Below are 13885 nucleotides of genomic sequence, written 5' to 3'. Positions count from 1 at the left end.
TGTACCATATACAATATGGGAAGACCCTTTTCACAATCACACCTCTTTTTGTTTATTTATATATTTCACATTGTCTTGGTCAGACATGCATGGGTATTCTTAAAGTGCAAGCCTACCCCAAAATGTCTTTACAAGAATATGTGCTATGCAGGCCCACGAGTCAAAACATGGCATTCTGATTAATATTGCGTTTGTGGAATATGAGTTAAGCGGTAGCAGCCACCCATTTTTATGTATCTCGGGGGGGGGGGGCTTTTTGTCACTTGTTGTCGACTGAAAATGACAGTTGCTCAGGTAACAACTAATCACAGCTCACCTGTTTTCCGAAGCTGAGCCGTTAGTAACTGTGATGTCATTTTCAGTTGACAGCAAGTGGCAAAATGTCCACCCCCTGAGATGGCTAAAAACAGGTGGGTTTTGCTGCTTAACTCATGTCCCACTACTAAAGCAATATTAATCAAAATGTCATGTTTAGACTATACTGAAGGTGCATAGTAAATGTTGCAAATATTTTGGGGGGTTGACTTACACTTTAAAGGCAGTGTACAGTATGCTGGAATTTGATAAAAGTGAAAGTTGACTTTGCCAAGAGATGAAGACAAGTCAATTTTTTGTAATGTGTAATGAAGCACCAGGCATGGCTCCTCTTTTTCTCCCCCGGGGCTAAAGGGAAGCTTGACCAATACATGGGGCTGATAAACTAATTTCTAAATGTATTTTAGAATATCAAATAAAACGCTGGAGATTGTAAGAAATCTTTCTTATGGGGCTGAAGACACCCCCTCACACACAAGCCACAGTGTAGCGCCATCCGTCTTAAGCACTAACCACTAACTGCTTGTCATCCTGCCTGTTATCAGCAACCATTTACCAAATAAACATCCGCAATGAATGTCTTGGTTTAGAATTTGGCGTTATAAGCAATACAACTCCGGTGGACACGTTAGCAGTGCAGAAAATGTAAGCTTGGCTGGAGAAGCGTTATTAGCACAAATTGTACAGCAACAACTTAACGTGTATTTTGACACACTACTGTTTTCTGATTGGAAATGATAAATATATTGTCTTTTTTCTTCCAAATCAGAAGGGTAGTCAGTTCAACTCATACAACCTGTGAATTTAGATTGAAAATAAATAAGATATTATTTTTCTTAACTGACCAGTCATCAAAATATATTAATTTGATCTTATTTTAGGCAGCATAGTTGAATGCTATCATAAGACTTTAATTTCTGAGACGTATTATAGGAGAGTGACACATTTGCCCTTGGATGTGCGGATGTGAGATGTATTAAAATTTGCAGAGCTGGGCACTTGACCATTTTTTGCCCGTCCGGCCGCACCCTTGACCCAAGTTTGCTATGTCGAATTTTCGGAAGTAGTGAACGCCAGAAAAAGTGCATGAACTCCACCTTGATGTGCCAACGTCAGTTGAGTTGAGTCAGCAATATACTCGTGGACACAAGTTGTTTTGCATTTAATGCATTTAATTTTATTGCGAAGACGATCTGGAGGGTGGGTGATTAGCTTGCTTATGCTTACTTTGCAGCTACGTGGTGCATCCGTCTCCGTGTGGGAAACTGACATTGCAACATGTGAGACAGCAACGTGCGCTCAAGCGTGTTTGTATTTCCTCATTGTCACGTTACATAACCCGCGCTTCCCACCTGCAACTGGGACATACCATTACAAGAGGGGGGCGGGGGTCCTGGCCGGGGGGCAATACCGCAATCCCTATAACAGCAGTTGTCGCTCGCGCCGACGCGGGAGTAGAAAGAAGCCTAAAAATAAGCCTTTCACCGAGTAGGTTGAGATGAATTTTGGCCACCTAGCGAGCACGTCACACGCACGAGGGCCGGACTAAAATACACCTCCGGCCATGCTTAGTTAAGCCATTTTTATTTTTTTCAATTTTGTTACACTTTATATTGAATAGCAATTGGTTGGAAACATTCCTGTTGTGAAACTTTCATAAAAGTGCCACAAACATGCCTCACAGAAATACTAAGCTGAAAATAATATATTTTGTCAGAAAAATGCATTAATTTCAAAGAGGTCGCATCTCTTCTACTACTTACACTACTGTATATGATAACATGCTTACTTCCTTGGTGTATATAACAGTAATCGAGACTACAGGACTCCCTGCAGTCGAGGCTTTCAGAAAGAGGATAATGTTCACCTCTCCCACAGCGTATCAGCTTTAGCTGTGACCACCAGTCTTTTTTCTTCTACATGAACCGAGCCATCATTGCCTGTTTTCCTTTGCTCTTGAGATTATATGTAGTTGGCCTGTCCTTCATCTATTGTATGTAATTTTAATTCATTGGTGACAACGGGAATAAAAAGCTTTTTTTGTGACTGCAATGAATAGAACAGAACAGGAGAGGTAGGCACATCATTCTTGACTTGCTGATATGTAGGTAGTGCGTCATTGGTGACAACAGTGAGAACTTGTATTTCCGGGGCTACTTTTGATTTTGATTTTCCCCACTGAGAGCTGTGAATCTTGTCACTTAAAGTGTTTGACTGCAAGAACTGAAGTCAGAACAGTAACACCTCTTTTACATTTGCGGTTTATGCGCTGGTTTCTGTTTGTGTCTGTTCACTTATTTTTGGTCTTTTGCTTCTAGAGCTCTGTTTGTGTGTTCATTGTATGTGTCAGGCTAGGGACTATAAAGTCATAAACTACCTCCTTCCTGTCCTACCCACTCACATAGTAGCATAAAAGAGTTCTATTATGTGACATGATTGCAGGTGACTGGTTTTGAGTCACTTACTGGTTACGTTAATAAAAGGTTGATGTCGCCATTTTCACTTCATGAATACTCGATTGAGTGTCTGTATTTATTCATAAAGTAGAGCGTGTGTAGACGTATGCCCTGTGTCAATGCATACACAATCCCGTGTGTGTCTTTTCTTGTGCACAAAGACTTCATTTGTGGAGCAAACATAGTGAAGAAGTAAAGCTTGGTATTTCAACTGCTCGTGGGATTCTTTAGTCATCTACTTTATTTGGTGGTGGTTGAATGTGTCCCAGTTTGTATGTGTGAATCGGATGGATTCATTCATTCACCACCCCTCTGGCATTTCTACCCCAGCCCACAAAGCTAGGTTGGAACAATGCCAACTCAATTCATATCCAGCACTGAAAGTTGCTCCCGCTAGTGTGTTATCGGCAAAGATGTGGTCATGCTGAGCAAATAACTGTTTTTGTCAACACTCTGATGTCACCATGTGCATACAGTATAAGTGGGTGGGTATTGGCAAACACTTTGGTTTCTGTATGCACACCCACCAGGAACTTATCAAAAATGTTCAACAAAAACATATGACTCAATGTACAGACTGCGCTTTTACAGAATGTGGTTATAACTGCTTGAAGGTTATGGCATACAGTGAATACCCGCACATTTGCGGTTTGGCATTTGTAAATTCACCTACTTGAGGACTTTTTGGGGGGACTTATCCTGAGTTATTTACTGAAAGACTCACCTATTTCCTGTTTTTGTGCTCAGGCCAATGTGATAAAAGCATTACTTTGACACACTCTTGTGGAACCTTGGTGTTGTTGTTAATGTGTTTAATTTATTGATGTCCCGTTTTGTTGACTGTTCTTGAATTCATTTCGTGCACAATCAACAGCTGTTTAATTTCCTTGTATTGCCTGCACTGGACTCCGTTTTTTTGGGGCACTCTGAATAACCTAACAGCACATTTGAACAATGATCTGAGTTTACGAACGGTCTGAGTGAAACAGTGCACGCGGAGCTTATTTCCAAATGCACCCACGATGAGGGAATGGGGATTTTGGGGGCGATGAGCTCTAGGATGCATTTGGAAATATGCTCCGAGCGCGCACTGCTTCACTCCAACTATTCAGAAAATCAGAACGTTGTTGAAATGTGGTGTTCGGTTATTCAGGGTACGCTAATATCGGAGTGCCGGTGCCTTTGAGGTGCTCCAATTGGGGACACGGTGCCCCAGTGCATCAGGCAGTCCACTTAGAAACAGTTAATGCATGAGCTGCCGATTGGTTTAGAAAATAGTTTACGTTAAAAAAAATTGGAGCCTGCATTGCCTCTCAGAGTACTGCACGGCGTCAGAGGGAATTTCCGAACACACCCCTAATGTTCAGGGTCTCAGTATTTGTAAAACAATCAAACCAAAAAATCAACATTTCTTGACTGGAACGACTTAGAAGAAAATTAGCACAAAAAAAACATAAAACAGGAAGGTAAAACTGCAATAGATGAAGTCATGGTTACAAAATGGAATCCCGAGTGAAACCACAATAACTAGTGAAATGTTAAATGTTTTACTCTTAGAAAATTTCTTAAGAAAATGATTGATAGTTAATTCATGTGTATATTAGAGACTTGTCTGGTTTTGTATGACCGCATCAGTGTTATTTTTATTTGCAGGAAATGCACACCTGGATTAGTTTGAACTGATGAATGAAGATGAAGTCAACATGTTGTGGTCTTGTAGCCGGACAAATGGACTGGGGGCCTTGCCTTAGGTTGTCTCACCTTCTGTCATCAACCTGAGAACAGCAGCTTTGGTAGACAACTGCATTTCTTGGAAGTTAACATCACAGGTAAGAATCATCTGTTCATTACAATCTCTATGTCAGTGCTGTCAGAACAGCGCATATGTGTGGTTCCCTTTGTCCAATTCGAGCAGACGTGAGCATTGTGTATGAAAGGCCTTTTGATTGTTACCACTTTGTTTTTGGGTCATGGTTACAATGCACAATAATGGAGCAAGGAAGTCCGAGTCGTGGTGGCACGAAAGCCCCGTAACAGCAGGATGCTGGCCAGCCAGACACTCTGAGGCAGGTTTCTGCAAGACTTCGTTCAAAGAGGAAGTTTAAGAGGGTCTGTCTGGGGGGGGAAAAAAGACCTTTACATCCTCGGTGTATTGTAGAGTATCCGTGCGACTGTGCTAGCATGCCTTCGTGGAAATGTATGAATCAACTTGCTTTTGTCTAATGACATACAAATGGCGGAACACAGCTGCCAGTTCATGTCCACTAATCAGAGGCAGTGCATCAGTGGCTTTGTTTCAGAATTTCTCCAAGCATTGAATAGCACGAGGGCAAGTGGGTGGAGGCTCTTGTCACAGATGCTTATCGTTCTCCTAAAATAACCAGTTTTAGGCCAGGACTCGTTCTTCTGCCACTTTAACATTCTTTCAATCAAAAATGTTTTGATAACTGTATTGAGAATTTTGTTACTACTATTTATGCCCAAATAACTGTTATATATGGAATGTATGGATTTTATTAAACACTTGTATAGGCCTTAAGTAAATGATACATTGCTTTTTTCAAGTTAATAAAAAATAGTTTGTCATTCTCTGGACTGAGCATCATCCCACAATGGATTGTGTTTGACCTTTTAATTAAAGGGGAACTATTTCAAAATGCCCCAAAAACACAATTATGAAAAATAACCTTGAAAACTCACTTGACAGTGGTTATGCAGTAAAGACTGACAGAAACAAAAGCAGTAAACTAATGGAGAAAAGAGGAATATGGAAGGATGTGGGCATCATAGCGTGGACTGAAACCTCCTAAAATAGCAGTACCATTGAGTGAGCTTTTTGCGGAGAGTGTCTCTGAATGCTTGGAGGGCCTTGGGGGCTCGGACTGACAGAGGAGGAAAGGGAGCCTCCCTGAGTCCAAGTGCGTGTGTGTGTGTGTGTGTGTGTGTGTGTGTGTGTGTGTGTGTGTGTGTGTGTGTGGGTGTGGGTGGGTGTGTGTGTGTGTGTGTGTGTGTGTGTGTGTGTTGGGGTAAGAAGCAGGGCAGTGTTATTTTAACCCTGAACATAGATCTGGCTGTCACACCATACCACCCAGTACTCATCATCTCTTCCTGTACTAAATGTGTGCACCATTTTTTCTTTTTTTAAACCTATCATTGTCCATTGTTCACGTTCATTGACAAGTGCATTCTCAAGGCCATAGAGCACACTGTTGTTGTTGTCTTTCTTATCTTCTACTGTGCTCACTCACTCACTTCTGGGTAGCAGGGCCCGGAAGTGCAGATTACATATTGACCTTACGCACACACACCCACACACACACACACACACACACACACACACACACACACACACACACCCCCCACACACACACACACACAATAGAGAGGTGATGCAATTCTGTATTGGCCGTAAATGAGACCAAATCACTATGCAAACACACCCATACAAAGAGAAAGTGTTTGTACGAGGAAGCAACCTTTCATATTACACAAGTTAGTTCTATTATTATTAATATTATTGTTGTTATTAGGAGTAGGAGTGTTAATAGTAGTATTGTTAGTGTTATTATATTAGATATACGTTAATGATATTAGATTATGTTATAGATTGTCACATATTCACGACAACCATGATGTAAATATTGATTGATTTTCAGGGTGATTTGATTTCTGTGCCTTAAATACTAGAGCTATTAGTTTACCAATATCCTTATTTTTTGTGTGAATGACTGCTTCACTAAGAATGGGCCACTTTCTTAATATTGCTTAACTCTTACCTCTTATGGCCAGAGAGATGCTGTACATATTTGATATACAGTGGACCCCCGCATACTTTGTTGTTGCTTGGGGAACAGATTTGAGTGAGGGACCAGGCTGTGAACAGGTTTCCGTGGCAAGAGAGTCACTGTGAGTCACTCTTTCTGTTCAAATATCGCCATAGGGGGGTACCTTAGACTGCCCAAAATAAAAGGCCTCTGAAAGGTGCAATTTTATCACACAGCACAATGCCACCGATGTCGCAAGATTTGAGGGAGCGTGCGATTGGCATGCTGACAGTAGGAATGTCAACCAGAGCTGTTGTTCGTGTATTGAATGTTCATTTCTCTACCGCAAGCTGTCTCTAAAGGCGTTTCACATGAGAATTTGGCAGTACATCCCAAAAAACCTCACAATCGCAGACCACGTGTAACCACACCAGCCCAGGACCTCCACGTCCAGCATGTTCACCTCCGAGATCATCTGAGACCAGCCTCTCGGACAGCTGCTGAAACAATCGGTCTCCATAACCAACGAATTTCTGCACAAGCTGTCAGAAACCATCTCAGGAAAGCTCATCTGCATGCTCATCGTCTTCATCGGGGTCTCGACCTGACTCCAGTTAATCATCGTCACCGACTTGAGTGGCAAATGCTCACATTTGACGGCATGTGGATGACCCCTAACCCTCCCAATAAAATAAAGGCCTTTTATTGTGGGCAGTCTAAGGCACACCTGTGCACCAATCATGGTGTTTAATCAGCATCTTGATACGGCACACCTGTAATGTGGGATGGAATATCTCGGTAAAGGAGAAGTGCTCACTCTAACAGATTTGGACTGCAATGGTGCAGTCACACGACGAATAGTCTGATGGGGGGGAATGTCAACGCCTGAGACCAAGCAACTGCCACATTTGTTGTTTGAAGAAGAAATAGATCAAAACAAATGTCAAAGAAAAATGGCGAGTGCAGGAGAAAGCATGGAGTTAGAGAAGCTGTCTGCACTATACAAATCAGCTGTTTGTATTGTGTATTGTGTATATATATAGTGTAATCAGCCGGGAACATTTCGGCTTCCGTACGGTGGTGATGGAGTGCGAGGCTGCTAGCGGTGGAGCGAACAAGAACTGTGTCGTGTTGTTCGACCTCCGTGCGGCATGTTGCAGGTAATACTTCAAACATGCTAACACATGTAAGACGGCATCACCCCGATACAGTTACTGGGGTCTAAAAAAGAAAGCCGCTCAACACCAACAACTTATCCCCGCTACTTTTAAGCAGCCTGGAGATGTGAAAGCAGACAGAGCCAAAGATATTAGTAATTACTGAAGTAATCGGCATCTAGCGACATCAATGCCGGGCTTCAAACGTTTATTAAACATGCTGGAGCCCCATTAAAATGTTCCATCCCGGGCGCATATTAGCATATACAATCGCACAAGAGCCGTGGTGGAGCACGAGCTGTCCTCTGCTGCGCCGTAACTCTTAAAATGAAGGTAAAAGTTACTAGTTGGCAAGTGCTACCTGACTTTATCTGCAACCTCATTCTATCCAAACAAGAAAGCGTGTTTTCCTGTGTTGAATCTTTTTATTATTATTATTATTGTTATTATTATTATTATTATTCATGAACAACCCTAATGCACAAGTTTTTTTTGTGCTTTTATAACAGGGAAGGTTTTTTGCTTTATAACAAATAGAATTGTAACTTGCTCTCTGTTAAAACTAAATAAAAAAAACTAGTCTTATGCCTTTGAGACTTATTGCTGTTGCTGTACATAACACGTGTGTGTGTGTGTGTGTGGGTGTGTGTGTGTGTATATATATATATATATATATATATATATATATATATATATATATATATATATATATATATATATATATATTAAACGCATTGTTTTTTGTGATTTGAAGGCTGAAAGCAATAATAGTGATATTATTAACACACAAAGTCTTTAAACCCCCTGCATAACATGGATGACCAGGCACCTAGATGGCAGTGAAACGCTGATAGCTTTACGTTCTGATGACTTGTAAAGCTCATCACCTGCGACCTTGGCATAAACACACATAGCTGAGGCTTTGGGGCCCTCCTATCATACTTGTGTCCCCCTCATCCTGCCCTCCGCTGCCCCGCGCTAGTCAGCAGGCTTTCGCTCTCCTCTTAAATCCCACCTGTTTAGCCTGAAGGGACACGGGAAAGCCAACACCTCCCACACTCATGCGTGCCTTCAATGTTTCCTAGAAAGACAGAATGAGATCTGAGAATTGTGTAGCATGTATCATACACACTCACATTGGTCCAAAGTGGAAATCTTTCTGGGAAAGGGGCGATAAAGGCGGATTCGTTAAGGATAAAATTTCTCCCAGCAACTCATATTGTGTCCTGCATTGTAAATGGAAGTCAATGGAATGCTGGACTTGCCTAATCCTGATTCATTTAAACTGAGCGTGCTGGGTGGGGGACAGGCTATCGTTTAACAATGCAGTTTCCATTAGCTTGACACTTGTGGACATGGCTTCAAAAGCTGTGTGTGGTCTTTTTCACACTGTAACTGGATGCAACTAGCAAAACATGATGCCTCATTAACACACACACGCGCATGCACACACACTAGTATAGTTTCCAAAGAGTAACACCCAGCTTCGAGTTACTGGTGTGATATCAGTGAGACGGTTAAACAGAACTTTTCTCTGTACCCTGATTACACACTCTAAAAACATTCGGGTTAAAAATAACGCAATTTAAATGGACCGATCCACTAATTGGGTCAATTTGATCCACCGTCTTGCGTTGTTTTGTACAAAACAGCCCAATTTTGAACACTGCATTTTGAGTAATTCAGAAAGAAACAACACTGGTGTCATTGTAGTTCAGCCATTTGCAGTTATTGTACTCCCACCCTGCAAGCACCTCACTCAGTAGATTTCAGGGATTTCATCCTTCTCCAGCTTATTGCTGTCCCCAAAAGGCTGTGGTCTTCCCCCAGCAATCGTAAACGGACAGGACTGTGGAGTCTCAGGTCCTTCATATCACTCAGGGGCTCCCAGTGGTCTCTTCGAAGTGGTGTTTGGTCCGAGAGTTTTTTACCTTTCCACCCAAAGTCTGTCTGATCCCCCTCTCCTGATGCTCCATCATTTGGAAAGAGAAAGCGTTTACATGTTTTAACAGGCACAGCTTTACTTTCCCTCGACTCAAGTTGCCTGACAAATAAAGCTGTTGGGGTCATTGGTTAAGGCACCGGCATTTTTTGTTGAAATGTTTTTCCATGTTTTGTAAAGACAATTTTTCAAGTCTGGGTTCAGTAGCGATTGCGAGTTAGATTTCAGTGTTCAGTGGCTACATAGGTGAAACCATGCATGGTTGAGTTCAACATTAACGGAAGTACAGATGTCAATATCACATTCGCTTTTCTTGCTGACCACGTTTGTGATTGTCATTTTTTTCAACAGCACGTGTCATTCGGCGAATTACTGTTTCATTATATATCAGTACAGTAATTCTCAACCTTTTTGGGCTTGTGTACCCTTCAACCTTTTTGTCATACCATGAGTACCCCCTGACTCATTCATGTTGATGTTTCTCCAAAGCAAAACACTGATTATCAAATCAAATCATTTTGTTTTGCATCCTTGATTTGAGCATTTAATTCTTTGGTATTGTCTTTTTTTAACCTCAAATGAAACATAGAAACATATGTTTCCATGACAATAAATAAAGACAAAGCCTTTGATATATGTAACTGCTATCATTTACCACCAAAAACTGGAGCTCCTTTGAGTAAGTCCTCTTTAAACAGGCTATTAAACTTTAAATATCAGTAACAAAATACTCAAGAATAATGTTAAGACCAACTATAGCAGTTTTGTGTTGTCATTTTGGCATGCTTGTGCAACGTGTGTGTGTGTGTGTGTGTGTGTATGAACTTGGAAATAATTTATTAAATGTTTTCACGTACTCCCTGCGATGTGCTCACATACAGCTGCTTGAGGTAACACTGGTAGTAAATTCAAAGCATGAACAAATAAATACATGTTGTAGAAAAAAGATGAGATTGTATGACACAAAAGAATGCAGTGATGGAGTTGCGGATCAGAGATGTTGATTTCGTAGCTGATGCAGGCTCAGCGAGGTTGGAAGCCTTTGATACCAAATCTGATTGGCTGCTCCATAGCTGCAAGCTCGACCAATCAGAATGACCCATGTAGGTTTTCAGCAGCATGCGGTTCAAAAACAGACGCATTCTGAATCAGAGAAAGTCAAAGCTGTTGACATTTGTAAAAAGCATTGAAAAAAAAACGTTCATTGCAAAGATTATGACTTTGTATGCATTCTGTTCATTTGTGTGATTTGCATTTGTTACTTATCATTTTATACATTTGAATTTTGTGTGGCACTATGTGACACTACCAGCTTGAAGAGAGGAAGAGCCAGGAGAGGAAATGAGAACAAAAAGCTAATGCTGCACAGCGGGCTGCAAATAACCGGCCTGAGGACATCAACACAACTGGAATGGACACGAGAGTGGGAGGGGAGAAGGAAACGAGCCAAGTGATTTGGATAAATATTAAATGGTGAATGCGTTTCAAAAGAAGTTCCATGTAAGCAGTGTGTCATGCTGTCAGTAGACAATTACAACTTGGGAAAGACCAGGAGGCTCAGTCATGTCCAAACACATATGCACTTGAACACACTCACACACATACAATACTGTTCTATTATTCTATTTTCTTCGACATCCAGATGTCCATTCAGTGTGGAACCAGATGGTCTGGATACCTTCCCAGTAGTGGGAGAGGTGCTTTTGACACACGCATACACGCACATACAAAGGCATCACGGCAGTTTTTTAACCATTTTTTTGTTTTTTTTATCTTTCATTTTTTTAATCCCTCTCAGATGGAAGATTAACTCCCTTCATTTGGGCTCCCCCTCCGGTTACCCTTGTCCCGCCTACTTCTCCCTCACGCGCCTTGCTGCCATTGGCTGCCTCTATCAGGACCACCATAAACTGGATCGATGTTGACTTCAGGACACAGGACAGTGAGGAAGAAGAGGGGTGGGTGGATTTTGCTACGGCAATAGAGGAAGCGACTCCTCACCAAATCTGGTGCCGGGATCAAGCGGGGGTGTGGAAAGCAGTTTAAAGGGGTTCAGATTCAGGAGAGGAAGGGAGGGGCGGACAATAACAACAACAACATGGGATTAGGCATCAACCGAGCAATCAGGAAGACGGTTTAAGTCAAGGCAGCATTAAATATCCCCTAAGACTGTATTTGTGTCAGACATCTGCTCCTGAAAGGTAGGAAGGATGAAATAATGTTAATTTTTTTTTTTTTTAAATGCGTCTCCTGGATGACCATTTGGCACAATGATATTTCAGTGAATGGAGATGGACTGGCATTGTTAATGAGTGGAGCACAGAGATAGAAACGGAGAGCGGAGCATCGCTGGATATGAAAGAAGAGCATGCGTCAGCACTAAAACCATGCAAAGGATGAGTCAGCGAGACGATGACAGAGGACTTGAGGCAATTTTGGTAGTGGTCTGAAGGAACCATGTAAATAGAGCCTTTAGGATGGTGAACTTTCAGTGCCACACATTGCATCCTTATGTCAGCTCTCATTCCCAGCTGCAGCAGCTCCGCTGAGGACCCGAGTAAGTGATTTCTGTTTGGGCTGAACAGTGACCACCAGATGAATGTGACGTGTTGAAGTTCATCACCAAGTCAAAGTGTGTTGGGACTTGGGAGCTAACCTTCTATGATCATTCAGATATTCTGTAGCTTGGACAACACCAAATATGTGGTTAAATTGTGTATTTGTGGAGGATTGCGTTTCCAGAGCTCACCAGAATGCTCCATCAAATCAGTTATTGCAAAGACCAGCACCTGGCCAGTGAGCGCAGCCATTATCACTCAACCGTGAACTCTTTGTCTAAGCTGACTCAACCAAAATGAGGACTACAATGAAGCTGGGAGTATTGCAGTATGGCATATAAATGAACTCTAAGCTATGCAAAACCAGTGAATGTTGGTCAGTGGATGACGAGCAGAAGAAAGGCATACGACACCTTCAAGCAAACTGACTGAGCTTTTGACTGACTACTTCACTGCAGTTGAACTTGGAAGCAAATATTCATCAGATGTGGAAGTGTCCCCGCCATGGGGGAGACGGCGGAATACCAGAGGCTGCAGGAGACTTCAGAATCTGACTGCCACTGCGTAAGCAGTGATGATGAAGAGGTAGCTCTCTCCTTTTGATTTCATCATTATTTATCATCACCAGTTCCATCAAAGCAATGTTAAGTGGTTTAGAGATTGTACAAAAGTAGAAACAAGTCAGTAACATGTTAGAGCCCGTTAACCGTCGATTCATTCATTCTGGTAAGAACATAGACATATCGCTGGCGTCATTTTGGTGAATTTCATATTTTTTTTCAAAAATCTTTACTGTTGGTCAGTCCACACATGTGGTGTTACTTTTACACATTATTGAGCAATCTAAAGGCTTGCTGTCTTTCACAATGCAATACTAACAAACCTGTCATTTTTGGGGTCTCCTGAAAAGTGACTGTTTTGGAGGTACAAGGTTTTGACCCAACGGCATTGATATAGGGAAAAAAGTAAGAAAAAGACAACATTTTTGAGAAATATGGTGGCCTACTGGTTACCACCTTTGCCTCACAATTCTGAGGTTTGAATCTCAGTTCTGACCTTCCTGTGTTGAGTTTGACTGTTCTCGCCATGCTACCATATTTTTTCTCTACGGATTCCAAAAATATGCATGTTAGGTTAACGTAAGACTATAAATTGCCCCTTACATGTGAGTGCAAATGGTTGAATGGTTTTTGTCTTTATAAATCCTCCTTGCAACCAGTCCAGAGGCCTCTTACCTAAACTGAGCTGAGATAGGCTTCAGCTCATTTGTGGATAACATTTGTGGACTTTCTTTAATACATATTGTACAACTACACTTGGGCAACATCATAATGCAATACTCTGCATGCTAGTGGCTTAGCGTTACAAATAGATGAATATTTTACCAGAAATTGCTGATCATGAAAAGTGATACATGAGTCAGAAAATGATTTAATGGAGACGGTATTAATAATTGGGCAAGAGAAAAAGCTCATGTTATGTTTACAGATGGCACACAGATCATGTTAAACAGTCTCTTAACTGCAAAATATTAAACTCAAATAGCGATAACCTAAAATAATTGCACCTTAATTACATTTTGATTTTTAAGTATGACAGTGGAGTAAATTTCTTTGAATCCTACTAAATTCAGGTGTCCTCCTTTTGCCATGGTAGTTTTACCAGTACCAGCTGCTCATACGTGCTGCATTGA

General features: G+C 41.5%; 1 protein-coding gene across 1 annotated transcript in view; it reads left to right on the top strand.

Annotated features, from left to right (window-relative positions):
• LOC147140687 (activated CDC42 kinase 1-like) overlaps positions 1 to 13885 on the top strand; it is a 52129-nt gene that overhangs the window by 5808 nt on the left and 32436 nt on the right. Inside the window, 2 exon segments of the mRNA XM_086043355.1 lie at positions 4425 to 4600; positions 11433 to 12777. Of these exon segments, the coding sequence (XP_085899481.1) occupies positions 12697 to 12777 (81 nt within the window). The 5' untranslated portion in view covers positions 4425 to 4600; positions 11433 to 12696.

This window comes from Filicampus tigris, chromosome 10 (genome assembly GCF_054856515.1).
Source record: "Filicampus tigris isolate MCC_2025a chromosome 10, RoL_Ftig_1.0, whole genome shotgun sequence".
Lineage (NCBI taxonomy): Eukaryota > Metazoa > Chordata > Actinopteri > Syngnathiformes > Syngnathidae > Filicampus > Filicampus tigris.
The sequence above is the reverse complement of the archived record's forward strand: the minus strand, read 5'-3'. Positions and strand labels throughout refer to the sequence as shown.